Consider the following 23,065-nt stretch of genomic DNA (forward strand, 5'->3'; position numbering starts at 1 on the left):
TTTAGTGGCAGTCGAATTATAGTTGTCTATCCAAGCTTATCATTTGACAAGTTTCACCGACATTCTCTCTCCTTTTCTTAATTCACCGACAGACTTGATGGCAATGAGGACAAACGCAGCTGCCATGAATAAGATATTAGCCATTTTGCCTTAAATCGTCTGGAGGGGCAAGAGACAAAAGAGACGAACAGCAACTCAGACACCACCACCTGGATATATGTAAGCCGTAGACAGGCGCAACTCAGACACCATACCACCACCTGGATGTATGTAAGCCGTAGACAGGCGCAACTCAGACACCATACCACCACCTGGATATTTGTAAGCACTACGGCTAGTTCAAGTTCTTTCTGGATAGCTGAACTAAGACAGGCTAAAGAACTTACTGGAAAAAAAAAGTACTAATAATGGTACAGGTGGCATCGTGTAGACAATTTCCTAGAAAACTGGAAGTTATAAGCCAAATGGATATAAGTGGAAAAGGGCAAAAAAAAAAAAAAAAAAAAAAGAAAGAAAGGTTGGTAAAATCAGGCTGGATACAGTGGAATCACAGACGCAGGACAATCTGTCCTCCTGCCGGCGAGAGAGTAGTAGGCAAGTATCTGAGCTTGACTGTCCGCACCAGCTTGCCTATCATCATCATCAGCATCAGCAACAGCATCTGCGTCTCGTCTAGGAGGGATGAATTCTATGTTCCAAAAGGGGCGTACCATCGCCATAAGATCACTCCCGGTTGAGGATGCCTTGTAACCCTGCACCCATAAGTATCTCAATGACGATAGTTGCATTACAGCAAGGGCCAAAGCACGCTCGGTGAAGAAGCAACCCCTCATTTCCAACTTCTGCAGGTTCTGGCAACCTCTCGAGAATTGCAACAGTCCAACATCAGAGTCCCCAACATAACCCAACAACATGTACCGGATGTTGCTACTGTACTCACCAATGTAGCCAAGACCCACATCTGAAAGCCCTCCAGGTCTCAGATAAAGTGCAAATCTCCTAAGCTTGGAACAACCTCTTAATAGAGCACGCACGCCATTATCAAGGGGTAACTCTGTCACTCTTTCTTGTTTGTCAAGCAAGACAAGACGGAAATCAAAAAGATTTTTGCTGAAAGTACCAATAGCCTCTAGTGCTGCATTCGTGATATCAGAGACGTGTACTACCAGGTACTCCAGTTCAGGACAGCCTTGTGCTATAGTTGCCAAACCTACTTGTGAAACCCCACCTTGTTCATCTTCATCATCCCCTTGGTCTATTCTAAGCCTTCGTAATTTCTTACAGGTCCGAGCAACAACTTCTAGTCCTCTATCTCCAATAACATCCCTTACCTATTGGACAAGTTTGAAAATTGAAACATGAATCAAGAAACCAATACTGTCTTCAATTTAACAAACTTAAGAAGTGATTGCAAGAAATAAGAACAGAAGAAAAACTGCAACATACAACCTCAAGTATTTCCAGATTGGGACATTGTTGAATCAGCTGACGATGGTCCTCAGTGCAAAGGAAAGTATACTTCAGGTCCAACTTCTTGAGTATGGCAGCATAAGGATATAAGATGTGCATATCATTTGTCCCCATATAAAAAAGACCAACACGGCATAGTTTACGAGGAAAGTAGAAATTCTCATACATGTTAGTTTCCCCTTCTTGTTCATTAAATGAGCCCCCACCAAACTCTTCCAACGATGTTGCTGCACGGAAAAAGTCAACTAGAGAAGAGATATCACATTCACAGATCTTCAAAGAAATCAGCAATGGACAGTTTCTAGCGAGTAGTTCAAGGTCTTGTGACGATATTTTGAGCTCTGTCATATAGAAATTCAAATTTTCAAGCACAGAATTGTTGAGTGCAAGCTCACGGAGCCATTCACCATCCTTCTCAATAATTGAACTTTCCTCCAAGAACAATGTTCTGAGGCATCTGCACACTCAGATAAAGTTGTAGATTGATAAACTAAAGTGCCAGCAATGCAAAATCAAAGTGAGCAACAAAAAATAAATGCCATCAGAAATGCATGACACCTTCTAAGCAAGAAGCACCAAATGATGATCAGGCCTCAATGCTAAAGGATTCATAAAAAATGGCCCTATATGAAGAGATCTTGTTAGAACAAAAAAAAAAATGAAGAATTATGTTCACGTACTGACTAAATTCTAAATTGCTCTTAGTATCAACTATTACAAGCCCCTATATCTTTCTTTAGCACTAAAAAACTACTTGATTTCTTTCAGCTGATAATCATTTTACTCATTGTCCAAAATTCAAATTTCAAGTCCAAAGAGTTCCACTCAGTAATCAGTCGCTAATAATGACTTATTTAATTCAGAGGTACTGATCAAGCTTCCTGAGAAGCACCTTTTTTTTTTTTTTTTTGAGAACAATTCAAAAGGAAGCATTAGATGAAACAATTGGGCGAAGACTTCTATATCACTATCACACTTGTGCTACTGCTAGGATTATAATTCCCGTGTCAAGATGTATATATATATATATATATATATATATATATATATATATATCTTTGCGAAAAGAAAGAACAGCTCTCTCTGTAGTTTGAGGGATATTACCTGCAAGAACGGGCAACGAGAGCGAGGCCGTCGGTAGAGAATCCGGAGCAATTATCCAGCTTGAGGGAAAGAAGCATGTGGCCCCGAGCCCTCACGAGGATGGCAAGGTCGGCATCGGTCACAATCATGCGGCGTAAGTGTAGGGCTTTGAGGCAATTGAAGGACTCGGCTATCTCGGCGATCCAAGAGGTGGCGTAGCCACCCCAGTCCTCGGGGATGAGGTTGAACATGGCGGCGCGAGGCTTGGCCTTGAGCTTGAGGGACTCGAGTCGGGGGAATCGGCGGCGGAGGCGGTCGGGGCTGGTGGAGTAGCAGATGGCGATGGTGATGTGCTTCCTCGTGACCGCATCGATGTGGTACCACTTCCGGCACACCAAGGAGACGGCTTCGCGGTCACGGGGGTCGTCGATGTAACCCATCACACACTCCAAGGCTACATCCGATATCCCAAAGCTCATCGCTCGGTTCAAGCTTCGCTGATCCATCTCTGTGGCAGGCAAATAGAAGGGAAGCAAGAAACCCTAGGGGAAAAGGGAACAGGAAAGCTACGAGATCTCCATTAAGGGAGTCCGGAAGCTTGGCAGAGCGGCTCCAAATCAAGAAGGGAGGGGAGAAGAAGAGGAACAGAGATAAATGGAAAGGCCACCTGCAGCTGAGAGAGGAGGGGAGGCGGAAAAAGGCGGAAAACGCTCGCTGCTCTGAACCACTTTACTTCAACAAAGGACATTATCACATTAGTATAGTAATAAGTTGGTCTTATTATCTTATCCGCACCGCAACAAAATTGGAGTGAGAGATTGATTTATTCATTTATTCCTCCCTCCACCCTAGAGATATAGACTTCCAATTTCTTCTTCTATTTCGAAGTCCAAACTTATGTCTACGCCGATCCCATAATTACTTAAAATATAAAGACAAAATCCATACTAATTCATGACTGTCCTAACTATATTATTCTCTCGCTCATGGTTCGCTTGAAATAATTGGTAATTTGAATCCGAGTTTCTTGTTTCATTTACCGTTGATGAGTTGTGAGGACAATTGCATGTTTGAAACAAGAGATTCTGTGGGTCGGTCGGTCCCGTTAGTAGTGTGTTGTAGGCTCCCAGCTCAATCATCCACATGTAAGTAATTGATGATGGTTTAATAAATTAATTCACAAGTAATTAATCCATGTGGTATGGTACTGCTTTGCGACGTCGTCCGGAAGACCATGTGGCCTGGTTGTAATACTTGTAAGATTGTTGAAACGGTACCAATCAGGCAATCACAGAAAGGAGCACCCCCTAGATCTGAGCATAACACTTCTTTACTGCCACTGCCACTGCCCACAAGCCATTCGCCTCTGCCTGGGTACGAAAACATAAGGCATCGTGTGTGTGTGTGTGTGTGTGTGTGTGTGTGTGTGTCTTCGTGCGTTCTTCTTCTTTTTTTTTTTTTTTTTTTTTTTTTTTTTTTTTTTTTTTTTTGAAGAGTGTAAGAGTTCAGAGACTCATTAATAAAAAACATAAGGACTTTTTAGTCTCACAGACCGTTAACTCACATATGTAGATAAAAGTTTTTATTTTTCTTTATTTATAAGAAAGTAGATATGTAGATAGAAAGAATACCCCCCATAGCTGTGAATTCTTCAGGGAAAGAAGCATGTGAGGAGGATTTTAAAGGCTGGTTTTCAGATGAATCAACAGTTCATTTATTTAAATAGGAAGGCATCGAGACTGGATAGGAGGTAGGACGCCTCTACAGCTCTACCCTGCAAGAAGAATATTAGCCGCAAGGGGAAATTACTAATTCATCAATATTCCGCAACAAGCTCATGTCTGAAAACTAACCTGAGAATGCTCTCTTTTTCTAGATGTGGTGTATCTCATGCATTCTGACAAAGGACCATATTTTGTGTCTTTAGCATCAGGAAAAGAAAACATAGAGTTAGACAATGATGCATCTTTTTAACAAATTAGACATTGATGCTTCTTTTTAACAAATCACCTCTCAAAAGATAAAGAAATTTTTTTTAAAAAAAAAACACAATTGAAATAGAATAAAATGAGCATTTTGAAAAAAAAAAATATGGTATAGTTTCCTCTACCTCTGTCATATTTTGTCCTATCAATATAAATTGGTCAATCTTCTAGTATACAAATAGCTATAAAAAGAATTGAAAACCTTTGTTGACATTGTTGTTAAGCAGTTTGAATATATAAGAGAGAACCCTACGTCATCTTGATGATTTTAGCCTCAGATTTTGTATCAGACTGATGTCCCCGGTCAAATGAGCTGCCTTCACCAGCTCCTCCTTAACCATAAACAATATGGCTGCAGCAAACACACTCTGCACAATTTTCGTGCTCATTCCTTTATAAAGACCTGATAAGCCTTCATAGTGGATCATTTTTTCAATTGCATCAAATATGCCTGCACCACAAGCAAAAAGAAAAATGAACAATGGCATAAAAACTCAAACCTTAAAGTTGCAAACTTGCACTAGAAGGAAGAGACTGTATCAAGTAAAAAAAGGAAAAGGAAAGAAAGTTCCCACTGTGGCCAACTGCTGGTCCATTTCTAGAACCAAGTATTACAATATGAGCAACACACAGGTCTGGTACGTTTCATCAATCTGCTGAAATAGTATATCCAAAAGTGGTCTAAGAACTTTTTGTGTCAATATTGATACTTTAACAAGAAAAAGAATAAAACATAAATAACAACAGATATCAGATAAACATATACCACAGTCAAATGCAACTTCCTTTATCTACAGTGGAGAATTTCAGTTCCACAATGTAACATTCAACTAATAGCAGATATCAGACCTTTATAGTGATATCTCTTGTCATCATCAAGTCCTTGTTTCACCTGAAGCCTTGACTGCAAAATAAGGAGTTAAAATAAGAAAGTCAACACTGGTTCACTAGAACATCTTCAAGCGTATAAGTGGAAGGTCAGCATGTGCAGAAGAGAAAACTTGGACTTTGGATAGATATACTAAGGAGGATCAGCAGAGATAACTACTCACCTTCACAACTAAAAGGGGATATGTGACAAGGGTAGCACCCAGCTTTGCTATGGCTCCAAGAAGAAAAATCTACATAAAGAATTTTGCATTATCAGGGTACTCATTTATGTCCAAATTAAAGTTGGTGCAGTATTAGATAAGAAAGGTATGATATATATTGTTTGTTTATTATCTGACAGCTTAAGATTCTGGATCAGTCAGAATAGTCTATATCTAGATTTTGATGAGGTCTTAAGAGTTTGTTAACTTTGAACTTTACTGCCACCTTCTCAGTTCTGTTGTCTGCCATCTTTCAAGTGCATTTGAGATGGGCCACACACGAGGGCATCTTAAGGCATGATATGCGTTTTCGATCAACTAACATATCAAGCTTTTGGTTCAGTTGGTTATCTAGCAGAAAGTAATATATGAAAACTATTATTGAGCATTTCTATGATGAAGCAAATTTAGAAGCCCTGTTTTCCCACAATTAGAAGACCCCACCATTTTCAGATAAATATATAACTAAATTCTGTTGGATGCTTGTCCATTACTTGTGACAACTTTCATAGAAGACTCTAAAGAAATTATGTTGCTTTATAACTAAAATTTGTTGAATACTTGAATGTTTGTCGAGTACTTGATACAATTTTCTTTTGGATGTCGGTTAGATATTTACCTCCAAAGTGGTTAATCCATCAGCACCCTTCAAGTTGGAGGCGCGTTTCCTCCTCAAGTTCTTCAAGATGGTCTCATACAACATGAACTGGATGGTAGGATTGCTAACCTGCAATAATAGATTAATAGTGGGGATGACTTCTGGCTAATAATTATGAAATACCTATTAACATACCATTATAAGAGTCGGAGTAACACCGTTCCAGAAACCCCATAGTCCAGCGTCATCATAGACTTCCTGAACCTGCAGGAGTAACACCAATCTTAGAAATCAACTATCATTTACAATAAGTATAAATGCTTTAAAAAATTACAACATCTAACTATCTTGAGTATGGAGAATGTCATAAAGATCTTGAATTTGCATAACAGAAATGAACTAAAATCTACTAAACAGAATTTAATTTGCTACGTCAAAATTAACATATTTCTATCTTATACTATATCAGGTTTTAATGAAATCATAATTACTACAGTTCTCGATCTATGAGATTATCTCTTTCCCTTGAGATTTTGCATGAGATGTTTATAGTAAAAGGAGCATATTACTTTAGACAGGTCATTGCACTTGCAATTACGTTTTGCAAGACTGATGTGATTATTCATGGATAAAAATGCATCTATTGTGTCGTTCAGATATAAGCAGTAAAGGTAAGTAACGACAGTGACAATACATACCACATGACTAGTTCTATATGGAATGTTTTCAACAACTGCATTGCGACTGGTTTCATCAAGAGCACATGGCAAACCATGAGTAGGCCGCATTTTGTTTGTCTTTTTGTAAGTCTGAAAATTGCAGAAATGTAAAGCCATATCATCATAAAGAAAGTCATATAGAGGAATGATTTTCAGAAATGTTTAAGGCAAGGTTCAGTTGAAAACTAAGTGTTTTGGCTTAAGTGCGTCAGTGTCAGGAGAAACCAATAAAAGTTGCACAAGTTTCAACAGATACGGATATTCTGGTAGTTTCAAAAATTTCAGTGGTCGCGACAATCAGCACTTTCAGTTGTTTTGGCTAATTTTTCTCCACCCAGTTGTGATAAGTTTCTGTTGAAATTTGAAACTCAAGATAAAAGCCAAAACTTTTCAAAAAAGAGCCAATAACTTTATTGAGCTTTGAGAAGTTTTGATGGTGAAAAGCAAGAGGGAGTTTCTACATATATAATGTATACAGTATAACTAGAAGAATTTGCATAATTTTGGACAGTGAAATATGTACACATATAAACTTTCCACAACTAGAACTATACAAGATGTTTATTTCCCCGCTATTTGCCTTGGCTACATGGATACATATCCCCATTCATATTTATATAGTGCAAGAGCAAATAAAATAAGGGTATAACATATATTTAATCTACATGTTCTATATGATTCAACTTAATGAGGGAAATAAGGGGTCGTGCATGAAATCCTGAAAGATAGTGAAACATACTGGCAAAAGAAAGAATAATAGCTATAATCATCATGGAAAAACTATTTTCCCACCTGCATACGTGTAACTACTACCCAGATAGGATTTGTTAGCAGCACATTTATGCATCTGCACGCAAAGAAAAGTGAACAGTTTAAGCAAAACAAAGGTATTTTGTGGTGCAAAGTACTGTATCATTGTTTGTGATTTATATGCTGGTTTAAAGTCCACTTTTTAGGGACAACTACAGAGAAAGAAGGGAGGTCCTTGGCCTCTCAATTGCCTGCTTCAAATATGCATGGACTTTGAACTTTGAAGTAACATAGCCACCACTAATTAAATTCATGCGCACATCACTTTTTCAAATCAATTACGTGAACAGAGAATATATCAGTTTCAGGCTGTAAAACTTTTGACAACCAGCTTAGGTTAGACTAGGATCGCAGGAGAGAAAAAAAAAACTAAAAAGAAAGAAATAAAAAGAATTCCATGAACTACATAATCACCCAGATAGAGCAGCAACAGTAATAGATTGAAAAATGCTAATAGATCCATCGCCAACTCCTTTCTTCCAACGCTTAAGAGCAGCCGATTCTGCCCTGTTCCTAAATACTTGGTAGAAATAGTAATAGACACCCTGTATCAAATAAGATATCAATAATGAGAAAACTTAGAATGAAGCATAGGATGATTGTCCTTTACTAATATCTTATATTAATTTCCCTAAACCCCTAAACCTTGTTTAAACTCTATAGTCAATAAGGCAGAGGAAATGCCAATAAATTAGCGGCAAGAAAGAGCCCTCTAAGATGGTGGTAAAAGGTCACCCATCTTTTAAGGAGGTTGAGCTAATTAGCCCAGGCCGGGCGAGATTCCAATCACAAATTCGTCAAACTAAAAAGTTGACCCCGAAGAGCACACAGTGCGCACGAGAATAGAAAGACGCTCACCTGAGATGCAGCCATGCCGACTAGTGACGGCGTTAGGCCGCCGTATAGTCTCTCCCATCCTTCTTGCTTCACCACCTACGCACATAGAGAGGAAAGAAGGATGAATCATTGATCGAGAGTATAAAATCAAATGCTACTATATTTTGGATAAGGGGAGAGACAACACCTGATACATTTGCCGAATGATCCCATCTCTTGAGGTAGAGTTGGATGGATCACGCTCGATCTGTTGACGAGTGCTCACCTGCAAGCGCGATTTCGGTGATCAGACCCTTGCATTATTACTAACGCCCAAGGAAAGAGAAAAAAAGAATCTTGTCAAAAAAAGAAGAGATAGAAATTTTGATCTGGAGAAGGCGAGAGGTACGGTTTGGAGAGGGTAGGTGATGAGCTCAGCGACGATCCCTCCTCCGGCGCCGGCCAAACCGTTGATCAGAGCAGCCGACATGCGTTCCTTCTCTTACCCAATCCCAGAGCCCAAAGAGAAGAAAGAAAGGGAGGCAGAAAAAAGGAAAATAGTGAGAAAAGCGTGCGTAGTTGAGTTGAAGACTACTTAAGGGAGACGGAAGCGAATAGGTTTGGAAATAAAACAAAAAGAAGAAGAAATTATATATATATATAGACTAAAGCACCACCTACCAATACCATCCTCGCGTAAGGGAAGGAAAAATTAAAGTAAAAGCGTTCTAGATTTATGTATATAAAATATATCCCCCCGGCTCTGGCGGTAATTTGAGAGTGGTTAGAGAAGTTGTAAATCCAATACAATTCCAACGACTATGGATTCTTTGTTTTGTTGAGTTTTTTTAACCGTAACAAAATATGCCTATACAAGAATTTATATAAATTGAATATATATATATATATATATATATATTCATTCTTTTTATTTTCAATGGTTTTTGGTTTTCGGTTTTCTTAGCAAACGAAGATGGCCAAGGAGGAGGAGTCACCGGTGGTGGGCCCAGAGCCGCCTGCTCGTCTTTGGGTGCAGTTGGCTACCCCGATCAAGTACGGGAAAGGAAGCCCATCGGCATGAAAGCCCCATCTTAGCGCTCGGATTGGTCCAGGGCAGGGGGAGGGGGGAAGCATATGAAATCTTCATCGAACGCTTGCCGACCACCTTACACGATTGCAAAGATTAGGGAAGAGTATTCAACCTCCCCTTGCCTGATCGAGGTTTGCTCGGGGCTTGCCTCTGCATTGAGTTGGTGCGTGCTGGTGTCGTCCTGGATCTTGGTCCTTACTAATCACGAGGTCGTCGTGGCCCGAGCTCGCCTCCCCTTTGGTAGTGTGCTGACGACATCTGAGTACCGTTTACACTAAGGATGGGGTTAAGGGGCTAAAAGGATCTGTCGCCATTGATAGCTGTCACTAAGAGGGGAGATTGGCGTGGTCATGCTCTTCTTGTCACTAAGGGGCCGGGGCCCGGGCCCAGGTCCCTCTGTACGTAGTTCATTCGTTTATTACATCATGTAATTTGACGGTTGCCATGCTAGACCCCTGACCATCAACATTAATTTGCCTAGTAAAAATATTGCCTCTTTTTATCTTTTTATTTATTTTTATTAGATGATGAGCCTTTAATAGATAATATCATGCTAGGACGACTTCTATCTAAAGCATACCCCGTGGGAGGGGAGCTGCTGATTGGCCAGTACTGTGAAAGTCTATGTTGACTCATATACTTATCAGGTCGCTCATGGCAATGTGTAGGTAATAAGAAAAGAATAAATAATGGCATCTCTCATGTTGTATTTTTCAATACATCGAGGAAGTACAGAGTTTGTGGTCCCTTTGTTGAACAAATTAAACTACGATCGATAGCTAAACTTGTGGTACTATATATACTATACATACATATGCATGCAGCTATAAACTGTGACTGTGAGGATAATTTACATCTTTCTGGCATCAATCAGAGGTAATCTCTGGGGCAGGTAGGAACATCTGGACTAACCACTGAATGAGTTTAAAAAGTTCTGCCTTCTTCTTCCACCAGTACCAGATGGCAGGCATCCCTGTAGTTCTCATTGCGTATCTTGTTAGAGGCAGCGCTCCAGTTACACTTCCCCGTTTCCTCCCTTGCTGCCTTTCCCATGGCTGTTCTGAATTCGTTTGATGACAATACAGTCTGAATCTTGTTTACACAGTCATGGAGGTCACCCCGTGTAAACAGGAAGCTGCTTCTGCCCTCCTGGTCTTCTGGTATTATATCTGGTATCCCTCCAGCCCGAGCAGCAACCATAGGAACTCCAGATGACATGGACTCTAGTACAACTTGACCGAGGGTTTCCGACTCTGAAGGCATCACAAAAAACATCGGCACTTGCATATGCCTGTGAGAGCTCCTCACCTAGAAGAAGCATTCCCATGAACACCGCAGCCATGCCATTGAACATCTTTTCCAGCTCAGGCCTGCGCAGACATACATCAAATAAAAACCAACACAAAAAAGTGGTGCTCCTCACGCAAGATTGATGCGCGTAAGCAAATACTTGCAGGTTGTGTTCCATTAAGCAAGATTCAAGCATAAGTTGTCATAAGTTGTTAATATTCTGAGAAATGGTAAGCCTGAAACAGAGAACAAATCTCTATACAGCTTTCTAATTTTGAGGTGCTTCCCTGATCTTGTTCTTTCATAAACCTTTTGTACAAGTCCAACCCTACATTTACTCAGAACATTAACTTCGAAAAATGGATTGACTTTTGACACCGTAATATGGTATATGTCCTTTGCCTAGGGAATGCACTGTTAAGATGAATTGATGAAGTACTTATGGTACTTGAGTGCTTGGCGGTATACATATAGCTAAAGATATAGGGACTAGCAAAGAGATAAATAACATACCTATATGGTCCATCTCCTACCAATGCAATTCTTACTCCAGGCAATCTATCCATCACCCTGCTCAACTACAAATTCTGGATTAACTGCCTTAATAATAATTACCACATTGAAAAAGTGATTGCTTAACTGCCTTAATAATAATCTCATGATATAAAATACCTTTTCAGAAAATCCAAGTTCTTTTCAAGTCCAAAGCGTCCAACATGAATTATCAATGGCTTTTCTGGTTTGCCGTCACTGACAAGAAACAAGCATGTTACAAACTGACCTCAGAATTGTTCTGTTGCACTAAGTACTGTGTGTGTGTGTGTGAGAGAGAGAGAGAGAGAGAGAGATACGTGGTAAGGCACCTTAGCCTGATACGTATCTCATCACAGCAATATCGGGGTTGGAAGCTTTCAGAATCTACCCCTTTGTTCCAAAGACGTATTTTATTAGCTGAAGAGGCGAAGAAAAGAAAAGGTTATCCATAGTCAGAGAAGGATTATGAGTATACTAGGCTACCATAATGTATATCCACAAACCTGATATCACATGAGCAGCTAAAAAGTCCTTGCCAATAGCAGCAGAAGGCAGTAGAGTAAGGATCAGCAGCTCTGTGAAGGAATCCTTAAAGAGACAATGGAGGGGATTAGTTCCAATTTGGTATGAGAGTGGAGCCGGCTGAAAAAAAGAAGAAGAAAAGATATCAACAAGAATATCATGCTTACTTATCACCTTCCACATGGGCTCTACTAACCAACTAAAAGTATATCTTGGAATATATCTGTCAAATAATCATAAGAATTAATCAACCAGTAACACTCGAAGCTTTCAAGAATCGACAGTAAAGTGACATCATAAGGAAAGATGAGAAACATATCTTTCATTATATGTTACGAAGGTTTATTTTTAGCAACGATGGACGACATGCACTTATCTGTGACTGCATCTTTTTCTTGCACATCAAATAGAAGAAGGATGTGTATGACAAGGAAATTTCCCTTTATTAAGCTAGCACGAAGGAGTAAGACGAAATTGTGCTAGTTAAGTGTCTCAAGATCAATATCTAGCTTTTTGAGGAGAAGACAACTCACGCTGGAACATGGGTGTGATATGACATCACCAATGGAACAGAGAGTATTTTAGCAATGACTATTGACTAGAGTCCCAAATACCTGAATAAGTTGAAAGGTTTTATAATGATAGTCATAAAACTGTACAGGAGGATCTCATATTTAAAGAATGGATATGCTTCTCCGGGTATTAAATCACCATGATTCCAGGTGAAGATGCATGGATTATGTCTGGCTTGAACTTCGCCAGCTCTGAAATAATTCTAGGGCTAAGTGCCGGTGAGAGTGGAACTTTTTCATACATAGGGCAGGGAAAGCTGGAAAGAGACATAAGAAGAGGGGAAAAAACATAAGCAGAAGAACAGGACATTAATAATGCTCACTATAGATCATCGAACATTGATATACTCAAGAAACTACGAGTAAGTTGCACTATCAAGTTAAATTCATGATCTAGCAAGCTAAAATTTCCAAGTATAAACAAAAGAAATGAGAAATTCTCATGCAAAGTACTTAACATTACAATGTAGAAGCTTGTTTACAAAGTTAAAGTCATTATTCTGGCCAGTAAATGTATCAGATGAGTGGAAGATTATGTGATAGAATGAATACATTCTTGTTGATTCCTGTGACGCTTGTGTCAACTCTTTATGTATAATTACAATTCCAGGATCTCTGGAAGGTATAAACTAAAAGATTGATGTATGATCATGTTAGCCCGTGAGCTGCTAGGAATAATATATGATTTTGTTTTGATCCAAAGGAATCTTAGTTTTGATAACCTCCTCGAACCAATCAATTTTGCGCCGTGGAACTCTTGAGGTACACACCTTCATGAGTAGTCACAGCAATGACCTGCACCAGATACCAAAATAAATGCAATTGCTGCAGTAAGACCTTTTTCACATTGAACCATTCAGTTGCTGTCACGTCTACTCTACTGGAGAAGGCCTTAAAAGGTAATTTGAAAACGCATACCAACTGAGAGAAAACCTTACATACCTCATCTCCCATTTCACGTAAATGTTTGATGAAGTTCTGGAAGCGATTCTTATATCCGGACCGGAGATGTAACTGCGGAAATGAAGCAGATATAGTTGCAGCAGTGACAGAATATTTTTTGATACCGAAAGTAAAACTTAAAAATAGCTATGGAAACCAATTGTGCAAGAGAACTGGTCAATCCGCTGTTATTATGTTACTAACCTCCTGACAGACGCTAACAGCGTAAGCGTCTAAATTTAATAAGAAAAACAGAGAATGTGCAGCAATAGGACTTGAAACTTAATTACCAGATAAAGAGCAATACTGCCTAATGATTTTGGAGTCTAAAAGATTTAATTAGATTGCACCAGCAAAAAGAAAAGAATCAGGAAAAGTCACGAACTAGACAACTTCAAAATTTTGAAGACATGATTCAGTGGCAGATCATCAAGACATATAGGATCCAAATAGAAGTCTACACGGTAGTCTCTATACATCAAAACTAAGTAAAAGCTTCCCTCTTATGCATCAGCACAATTAAGACTAACAGTGTTATCAAGCAATAGATGGTTCAAAGAAAGTCATAAAAGGAAAAGGGAGAGGGCTCAACGAAGAGAGCATAGATTTGCATGAGGTGGTTTGGAATGTCGGGTCGGGGGCGTAAAAATGGGTGCTCTTAACTATCAAGTATATTCCCGAAGATGAAAGGGAATAAGTAACAAACACATAATAAGCATATGCCTTTTTTTATTTATTTATTTATTATTTTTTAATGATTCCTAACAAATAACATACGCTGATAGCTTATTTTTTATGTGTTAATTAGTTCGTAAAATCTATTTTGGCCAAATCTGGCGACATGAATGATGACGGAGTTTATTAATTATGATGACCACATTTTCTATACATACATGATGTAAATATCACAGATGGGCGATGGCTGTTGATGGCTACATAATAATCTACATAATATATATTATGAGTATTTGTCCCCCATTAATTATGACCACCAAGATATTTCCTGCAGCCGGACCAATTATGGCCGTGGGCTCTAGGGATAGATTTGAATCTTCAGTATATTTATGTAGAGGAGATTCCTCGTTGCATCCACTCGAATGAACGAACCATCGTTTCTACCAACTACAGATTGACTAACTTAGCCTATATCTATATAATATCTTTTCGACATAATGACTGTTAACGACTTAGTTGGTTGTCTAAATAGAGTTTTTGACTATATTAACTCACTTGTCAGACTTTTTCTATTCACTGTCAAGTCCAACAATTTATAGAAAAAGTTAATTAAAAATTACTGAATAAATTACTAAGTGTTGGGGGATTTTTTATTTTATTTTTCACATAAGTCACTGAATCAAACAACTTATAAATATTTCCATTCAATGATCTATGTAGAAATTAATAGAAGAAGAAAGGGAGACATGAATGAGAACTTTCGCTACATTCTCTCCTGTCTTCACATAATTATTCGCAAAACCAGTTTTTTATTTGAGATAATCAACAAGGTCGATGTAGAGCTACAACAACAACATAAAGAGAGATCTCAACATTGTGGGAGGGCACTGCTCTAGAAATTTCAGAATTCTGGCCATAAATAAGTTCATGGGAATGTGGCATACTTCAATGGAAATTTCCACAGAGAAAGGTACAAGAAGACTCCTGCAAATGATAGTTTAGACAACTTGGATGCCTTTCTCCAATTTGATTACAGTCTGACCTCTATATTGTCATGTAGCAAATGCTCTTTCACCGATTGAATTGGGACCTAAACCACCAAAGTAGAAGTCAGAATTGCTATCGCTCGTCCAAAAATCACTCTCTTGAGGGAGTAAAAAATGTTCAGTAATAATTTTAACGATAAAAAACATATTTTTAACGATAGTGGTGCCTCAACAGAATGACCATTGCTTGCACTCGGTAGTTCTTAAACAAGATAAGATCATTAGAGTAGCAATAACTAAATGAATACTCCAGACACACCACATAAAGTGGCACAAGACCTACCTACACTTGCAAAATATATGTCAAATGATAGTGGAATCTTGTCATACGAACGTAGTGCACTTTAAACTATTGAACTGCCATATAAATCATGGATACAATATGAATTTCTCATAAATACCTCCTTGCGATGGAAAATCCCTGCAGCAAGAGCTGCTGAAGCACTTGTTTTCTGAAAGACTTCAGAAAAGTGTTCTACAGCACCAGCTCCACTGCTTGCAATTACAGGGACCGTAACAGCATCTGATACTAGCTCGATCAAGTCTATGTCGAACCCTTGTCCCTGACCTGTGAAAATAACAAAATCAACTTTGGCTACATCTTTTCTTTCAACTTTTAAAAAAAATTATCATTCTACAACAATCAAAAGAGAACTCAAGATACAAGGGTGTCATACTTTTTTGTTGCATCTGTTACGGATTGTTATACTTAAAAAAGGTTTTTGCACATATACCATTTAAAAAACCTCTGACAAGAGAATTACTTGACGTAAGTACATTGGGATCAACGTACCATCACAATCAATGCAATTAAGTAGTATTTCTCCAGCTCCCAATTCTTCTACAGCTTTTGCAAGCTCATAAGCTCCTATAGGCCGACCCTCACGACCGCCATTGACCTACAAAGAGAAAGAAACAACATTAAAGGTCATAAAAGTGCACCTTCACCCTATGACGATCTGATATTCATCATATAATGAAGATTTTTATATGTATGACTTTAAATGGACACAGGAAAAATTAACTTGAGGTGATCCCACATTTACTAAGCATGTACACTGGTGAAAACTAATGCAGTTTAAGCATAGCACTTGAGAACCAAACTTTTGGCCTTTGTGCTGAAAACAATTTTTCAGTCCTCCACTCCAAGAACATTACTGGAACAACAAAAGGAGTTACTATAACAATATATCTAGATGTTCTCCTGGTGAACTTTAGTGCTCAACAATACAAAAGGATTCATGCATGCAACAGTTATACCATGTTATCCACTTGCAAGAGTATCTGCATAGCTGATAATAAAAAGTGAAGCAATTTACAGGTAACCAAAATTAAGAACAACTTCAGATAACTAAACGATGCTACTTCAATGTCCAAAAGGGAACAAGGATGAAAAGAAGAGCATACTGTGCATTGGTACCAAGCATATTCTTCCCCCAGTGGGCCTAAAATCAGGCAAAAAAGAGTAAGGTGGTTGTACAATGTTTCAAAGAACATAGAAGAATGATGAGATGACACAGATATACCAGATTAGTAAGCTTAATAGCAATGAAATGGTACCTGGAGTGCTCACTTTTACAGTCTTAAATTTGACATCACCAGGACTTACGAGGTAAATTCTTCGAGGATCGATACTTACAACTACTGCCTGCCAAGAATACAGATATTACTAATACCACCGCCAACTTATGGTACAACCAACAAGTTGTCTGCCTAAAGTAGAAAAGTACAGGTTTATTCTGCATATTGTTTCTAATACTGAAATTAATGCTGCTTCAGAGATATATGTTGCCTTTTAGGTTAAATTTAATTATATAAGTACAACTAAGATAAAGAAATAGCAAAATAAGACTGAGTTATTTCACATGTTAGTAAAGACCTGATTTCCATAAACTTGAGAAATCTGCTCTAAGCTGCTTTTTCCAGTCTTTACCTGAAGTGTAGAGAAGATAGTTAGAAAGTTAATGAAAACTACCTTCCATGCAAAGGCAGAAATCAAGTGCATACCCCTGTTCTTAGATATTCTTCTGCAGCAAAAACTGCATCACTTCCAATTGAAACCTTATCTGCACCAGACCTGAAATATTCTGATGCTACTTCCAAACTTGAATAGTACCTAAGGAAGAATAAGCATATAAGAGTCTACCAGTCGATGGTGATGTTTTTGGTAGAATCTAACAAAACTAAAAGAGACAATGAAACAATCGTAAGTATCAATGTTGAACTTTCAGAGTGACAATGCTCCAGAGTACAAATAGCTTTCAATTTCAGCATATTGATATGTACATGAGTTCCTACAGTATTTATGCACTTTGACCAACTGAATTACAATTTGCATTGCCATGTCCAAGTGGACAAAAGAATTGCATGCAACACCATGTTATGTTCTCTGGCATTACTAAGGTTCTAAGACTCACCTGTTTGAATACAGAAATAAAATGGCGCAGTCTGCAGGCATCTAAAATGGTACAAATCATTTTCTTCCCCCAAAAATCAGAAGTTGGACAAGCCTTGCAGCGAGGTAATGCTCAGATATGCCATAATGCAGACCCTTCTTGGATTGAAATCATTGAATATTTACAATACAGTATAATATCTCTTATCCAACTAAAATCAATAGAACCTATAAGACAAACAACTGAAATGGCTAATTTAGCAAGAGGAAGTAAAATTGTATTTTGCAGTACGAGAGTAGTAAAAAAGAAAATTGTTCATGATCAATAGAGGACATAGCAAACCATTGTCATACAGACAGATGCAAGCATCATACAAGAAACTTCTGCTTTTTATCTCACAAATCACTTCAGGAAATGTTGACGAAGGAAACTAAAAAAACTAACCTCCCATTTGCATCTGTGAAATCTCTTATACCACCACCAACTGTAAGTGGTACAAAAACATTTTCAGATGTGCTGCGCAACACCTATAAAATAACATCTCATAAGTTAAGTCAGAAGAGATGCAATTAGTGAGACATATTTCAACTTTGAAGGTGTCATATTAAGGGATAAGTGTGTAGAACCTGTAGCATTGGCAAGTCTCCCAAGGGGAAGTCTCGGAACCCTGTTATGTTCAAAAAACTAACCTGAAATGTCATTATTAATTACTAGTGTCACTTCTCGCCTCGAATGCAAGTATATGACCCTTTACTATGAATTTTATATATACCTCATCAGCACCATCCTTGTAATACTGACTCGCCAGCTCCACTGGTTTCCCAAGGTTTCTTACCTATTGGCACACAAACTTTGCACATTTAAGAACATAATGGGGTATAAGTCTAATTTCTAAATGTGCACTAAGAATGAAAGAATAGGAGTAGAACTTTTTTTAACTGATGCATGGGATGCTGACAGATTGCACTTCCAAAAGGAAGAAGCTTCCTAAGGAAAAGCCAAAGGAGCTCAGAATTCTTAATACTATTCTTCACAAAAATGTAAGGGAGGTGATTGTCAGTGAAGTACTATTAACTTTCTTAATCACAGTGATGTCTAGTTAATTCTTTGGGGATAAACTGAGCTGGGATACCTCATTTTGATCGGTATGATCTCTTACATCATACTGGTCCCCTTTTGTCACCACAAGATCCCCTTTATCATTTGTTCTCACATCAAGGCATGCTATTACCTAGGAGGCATTAAAGAGACTAAACCAATAAGAGTAAAAGAGCATTTCAATATTTCATAATTTATGTTAGACAAGGCATAGATAATCTTACCCTCTTGGCAAGTTTGGATGCTTTTCCATAAGTTGTCTACATAAAAGAGAAATATAGTTGTTATATTGTCAAAACAAGATCATCCTCCAAGCCTTCTCCCAAAAGACTGGGTCGGCTGTCAAAAACAAGTGATAAAAAGTAAAAAAAATGATACGATTATATCGAAGAATCGAAAGAGTACCTTTCTCCTCGAAGAGAGAGGTGGCTTGAGGAAGTTTTGTAGTATAGATAGCCCTACAACTGGAAAATTCAATGTGGTCCAGTTACATCATTTTAAGTTCGAAATGAAGTATAATAACAAAAGGAAGTGCTCTGCCAAAATAGGGATTAGAAGAAGGCATATAAAACTACAGAAGATTTATCAGGCCACATTACATGCATATTTTTCATTTATTCTATTTTGTTATTCCATTGAGGTAAGATGGAAACCACTTAAAGATACTTCAACTTTCCAAGCATCAGATATTCAGGAATGCATTTCCATATGCAGAAATCATACCACCACTGCATAGTTTTCTCCAAGAAAATTGCCAATCAATCTTCCCTAGATTGGAAATCAATGACCAATAGACAATAGGATAACAAAAAAAATATGAAGATGTTAAAATAAAACAGAATAGATACAGTGCTATTCTATAGCCAAAAGATTAGCACTAACCAAATAATAGACTATTATTTATTGATGATGCATCACTGCAACCTATTGGAACTAAGGTTTTCTTATTTCTTAAATCCAAATGGTCGTATCTTTTTGTAGTTACTTCTATCAATATTATTTAAGCCACAATATGTTCAAACAACATTACCTCCACTCTTTTCTGGATGAAACTGAACAGCTTGTATGTTTCCCCTTGCTATAGAAGATATAAAACTACCACCATAATTGCATACTGATGAAACCCAGTCTTTGTTAGCATCTGACTAAGAAAAATATAGAAAAATGATTTTGGTCCAATAACTACAAGAAATCAGGTTATAGGGATAAAATATGAAGAGAGAAATCGTTAATTGAACATACAGGCAAGGCACGATATGAGTGAACAAAATAGACATGGTGGCCTTCAATGCCATCCAAAATCCCTGATTCTTTGGTGATTTGCACAGCATTCCAGCCAATATGAGGTACTATGAGACCATTTGAAGAGTTAAACCGTCCAACTATACCAGGTATCACACCAAGACCTTTTACTGTGAAGCATATATCATATCTGTCAATGCAGGATTCTAAAGAAGCAAGAAACAACAAATGACATTCATACTTGCTGCAAATATATAGGATATAATTTTATGAAGAAGGGTCAAAGCTGTGTATCTCCAACAACTTTTTAGCAGCTAATTATATATCACATATAGTAATTATTATGAGGTGTATATTTCAGTGGTGCTTAGTCTTTAATCAGAATCAGAAAAGATTGAAATGATAGCAGCTATGAATTAAACAACATTTAGTTATGGGGCCTATGTCACATAATCACCATACTTTTACTTTCAGACAAATTAGCAGCTGAGGATCCAGAAACAGTACCAAGATGTAAAAAATAAGAGTCAGAAAAATGCAAGATAGAGCACATTAACTAGCAATGTGGCGAATGGTCAACACCAAATAATTAAAGATTTGGATGTTTTGACATGCTTAAAGTAAGAAGATATATGAGCAAGCATGTGCTTTGAAACCGGAATCTTTACAATTTTATTCCAACATGGACATTTGCTACATGATGTATTGTACAGGTGAAGTTTCTGTAGAGAAAATTGGGTTACAGAATAAAGAATTTGAAAAGTGCCCAAAGGAAAGACGAGAAGTTTCATACTTTGTTATCTCAAACACTGAAAAAACTAATAAATGGCATACCATCCCCAACCTAAGTGAGAAGTCAAGTTATTTAAAAAAATGTTCAAACATACATTATCAAATATTGATTACTTTTACTAAAACAAACTGGAAGGAAATTTCAAAGTACAGTTAACTTGTGAACTTACATAAGAAACTGCATAATAGAAAAAACGGACAAAAGATAATCATCAATTCGAGAAGCTTATCGTGAGAAGCAACATCAGTACTCAATAGCCATTAATTAGTTCCTCCATGGCCTATTAATTATTAAGAAACAGTGGAAAGCAAAACCCGACAAACCTTCCCCCTTTCCACAGATAAATTAAAGAGGAGGATTTCAATCTTATATTAAGTATTGTAATTCAAGAAGGTCGTATCCACCTATTTCATTACTATTATCGTTGTTAAGTTATGTAATCCCTAAATTTTCTGTTACATTTTACTATCAAGTAACATATCTGCAAAGTGGACAAGGGTTGCACAAAGGACATCACCTGGGCCATTCTCCTCGCTGGACTCAAAAAGCAATTGGAGCCCAAGACAGATGCCCAAAAAGGGGCGATCCTTCTGTATGTACGTATGGAGAGCCTCTGCCATCCTGCAATAGCAATAAACAGAACTTGTATATTGAACAAGGTAAAGAAGGAATTGACATCATTTGGATAATAAAGGGCACACTTTTCTACATGCATGCAAGCACTTTGAAGGCAAACCTCTTATTGCTAACTTAAAAAGACAGTTAACACTAATTACATAGAGGGACTAACAACAATGAACCACCGATTATTGATTAATAGTAAAGCCATGAAAAACATGAACGTCAACTGAAAAAAAGGAAAACAGAGAAAGCGGAAATGAATCATAGCCCTCAAGACATCATTGCAAAATGCTAAGAATAACAAAAAATGGAACAGATTAATTAGGATTGCAAATATTTATTTGCTACTTCCTATAAATGAAAAATGTTAGAATGTTACAAGTAATTTTAGAAGCCATGTTAATAACTACTGGACAGATAAAGTGATGACAATGACAAACATTATGAATTCATCTAAAAAAACGTAAATTTGCTAAGTCAAAATTTTCTTCATTGCCTAATCAGCTCAGCAGGTCCATATTCAAAAGTAAGATTAGCAAGAAAACAGGACAACTTGCAATGATAACAAGGAAAAATTTTAAATAGAGGAGTAAATAGCATGCATATAGAGCATAGAGGTATACCCATTCTGATTTAGCACTTGCATTGCTGCTGCAAAGGCCCCAACTCCAGGAAAAACAAGACGATTTGCACTTAGAATATCCTCTGGTTTTTTAACCTAGCAAAGAACACAATTTGCGACAGGTCAAGAACAATCTGTTTATTTCACGCTCACATAACTAGCATTTGGAAAGTCAAGAGTTTATACATATAAAAGCATCATGTCTATCTCTCATGGTAATATTACATATTAGAAGGTTCGCACAATTTATTTGTAAAATTTGTGTGATTTAACCCTAAAATCAGTATTTTTATAAAAAAAGGAAGCTCCTAAAACAGCTCTAACCCAGGCAGGTTGCATTTTCATAGACATCAAGCATCACCTTTTCCTGATGTCATAGTTACTACACGAGGTACTTTTGGCATCAAAATAACCGGAAAGATCAAACAGTTTGTGTATACGTATATGATAATAAAGAATGCAGTTGAAAGGAATTAACAGGATTACAATAAAAGGAAGAAATGCGACAGGTAAGATAGAAACAAGAAATGCTTACATCTTTGATATTGAACCCTAGATGGCGAATGGCATTACGCACGCTGCGAACATTTCCAGCACCGTAATCGAGCAGAGTAACCGCTAAATAACAGTAACAGGATCAGTTACGAGTTCAAAACTAGAGATGCGAAAATAATCATGGAAAACCCAGAGATAGAAATGACGCTAAAAAAACCAGAGGCGCGAAAGTGAGGGCGATTCGGCGTTCTTACTGTCGTCGTAGGAAAAGGAGGCGCGAACCGAGCGATGCTTCCTTCGGGCGAAATGGAGCTTTCTGGGACTCCCTGTTGCATGAGCGTAAGAGAGATGAGAGAGTCCAGAAGAAGGTCGAAGGTGTGAAGCACTTGCAGACGGCGGCGCCTCCATTGCCAGACCAGCAAGTAGGAGGGGAAGAGGAGACCACGTGAGACGCTTTAATATAATCTAGCCCGGCCCAGAAGTCGTTAGTATTGCTCTTCCGTGCGTCGGCGCTTAGGCCCGGCCTATAAATTTCCTGACCAATTGGGTTTTGGG

General features: G+C 37.9%; 3 protein-coding genes and 1 pseudogene across 12 annotated transcripts; all 4 read right to left on the reverse strand.

Annotated features, from left to right (window-relative positions):
- Positions 1-443: 443 nt before the first annotated feature.
- Positions 444-3,869, reverse strand: LOC140765611 (coronatine-insensitive protein homolog 1b-like). Its single transcript, XM_073104775.1, has 3 exons — positions 2,575-3,869; positions 1,450-1,927; positions 444-1,331 (listed from the first exon to the last, which is right to left on the reverse strand). The coding sequence occupies exons 1-3, from the start codon at positions 3,057-3,059 to the stop codon at positions 528-530; spliced, it is 1,767 nt and encodes a 588-aa protein (XP_072960876.1). The 5' UTR covers positions 3,060-3,869; the 3' UTR covers positions 444-527.
- A 123-nt stretch (positions 3,870-3,992) lies between these two features.
- Positions 3,993-9,193, reverse strand: LOC140765612 (peroxisomal nicotinamide adenine dinucleotide carrier-like). Of its 10 annotated transcripts, none has more exons than XR_012105206.1 (13): positions 8,982-9,193; positions 8,781-8,858; positions 8,615-8,689; positions 8,171-8,301; positions 7,739-7,793; positions 6,926-7,036; positions 6,423-6,491; positions 6,249-6,356; positions 5,591-5,659; positions 5,388-5,442; positions 4,792-4,989; positions 4,407-4,474; positions 3,993-4,327 (listed from the first exon to the last, which is right to left on the reverse strand). XR_012105206.1 is itself a non-coding variant. In XM_073104778.1 (13 exons), the coding sequence occupies exons 1-11, from the start codon at positions 9,060-9,062 to the stop codon at positions 4,793-4,795; spliced, it is 1,029 nt and encodes a 342-aa protein (XP_072960879.1). In that variant the 5' UTR covers positions 9,063-9,193; the 3' UTR covers positions 3,993-4,327; positions 4,407-4,450; position 4,792. The 10 variants fall into 10 exon arrangements, 5 of the variants coding, with proteins under 5 accessions (XP_072960879.1, XP_072960878.1, XP_072960877.1 ...); XM_073104778.1 differs by having other exon boundaries at positions 4,407-4,450; XM_073104777.1 differs by having other exon boundaries at positions 3,993-4,474.
- Positions 9,194-10,411: 1,218 nt separating this feature from the next.
- LOC140765090 (sulfoquinovosyl transferase SQD2-like) lies at positions 10,412-13,534 on the reverse strand (annotated as a pseudogene).
- A 1,360-nt stretch (positions 13,535-14,894) lies between these two features.
- Positions 14,895-23,057, reverse strand: LOC140764394 (imidazole glycerol phosphate synthase hisHF, chloroplastic). The gene is made up of 19 exons (XM_073102949.1): positions 22,765-23,057; positions 22,551-22,633; positions 22,017-22,111; positions 21,290-21,393; positions 19,980-20,149; positions 19,768-19,882; positions 19,143-19,201; positions 18,962-18,997; positions 18,772-18,870; positions 18,412-18,474; positions 18,266-18,328; positions 18,084-18,166; positions 17,251-17,359; positions 17,123-17,176; positions 16,804-16,891; positions 16,651-16,688; positions 16,037-16,142; positions 15,645-15,811; positions 14,895-15,287 (listed from the first exon to the last, which is right to left on the reverse strand). The coding sequence occupies exons 1-19, from the start codon at positions 22,916-22,918 to the stop codon at positions 15,228-15,230; spliced, it is 1,746 nt and encodes a 581-aa protein (XP_072959050.1). The 5' UTR covers positions 22,919-23,057; the 3' UTR covers positions 14,895-15,227.
- Between the last annotated feature and the right edge of the window lie 8 nt (positions 23,058-23,065).

Source organism: Typha angustifolia, chromosome 8 (genome assembly GCF_048772165.1).
Source record: "Typha angustifolia cultivar Huaian chromosome 8, ASM4877216v1, whole genome shotgun sequence".
NCBI classification, from domain to species: domain Eukaryota; kingdom Viridiplantae; phylum Streptophyta; class Magnoliopsida; order Poales; family Typhaceae; genus Typha; species Typha angustifolia.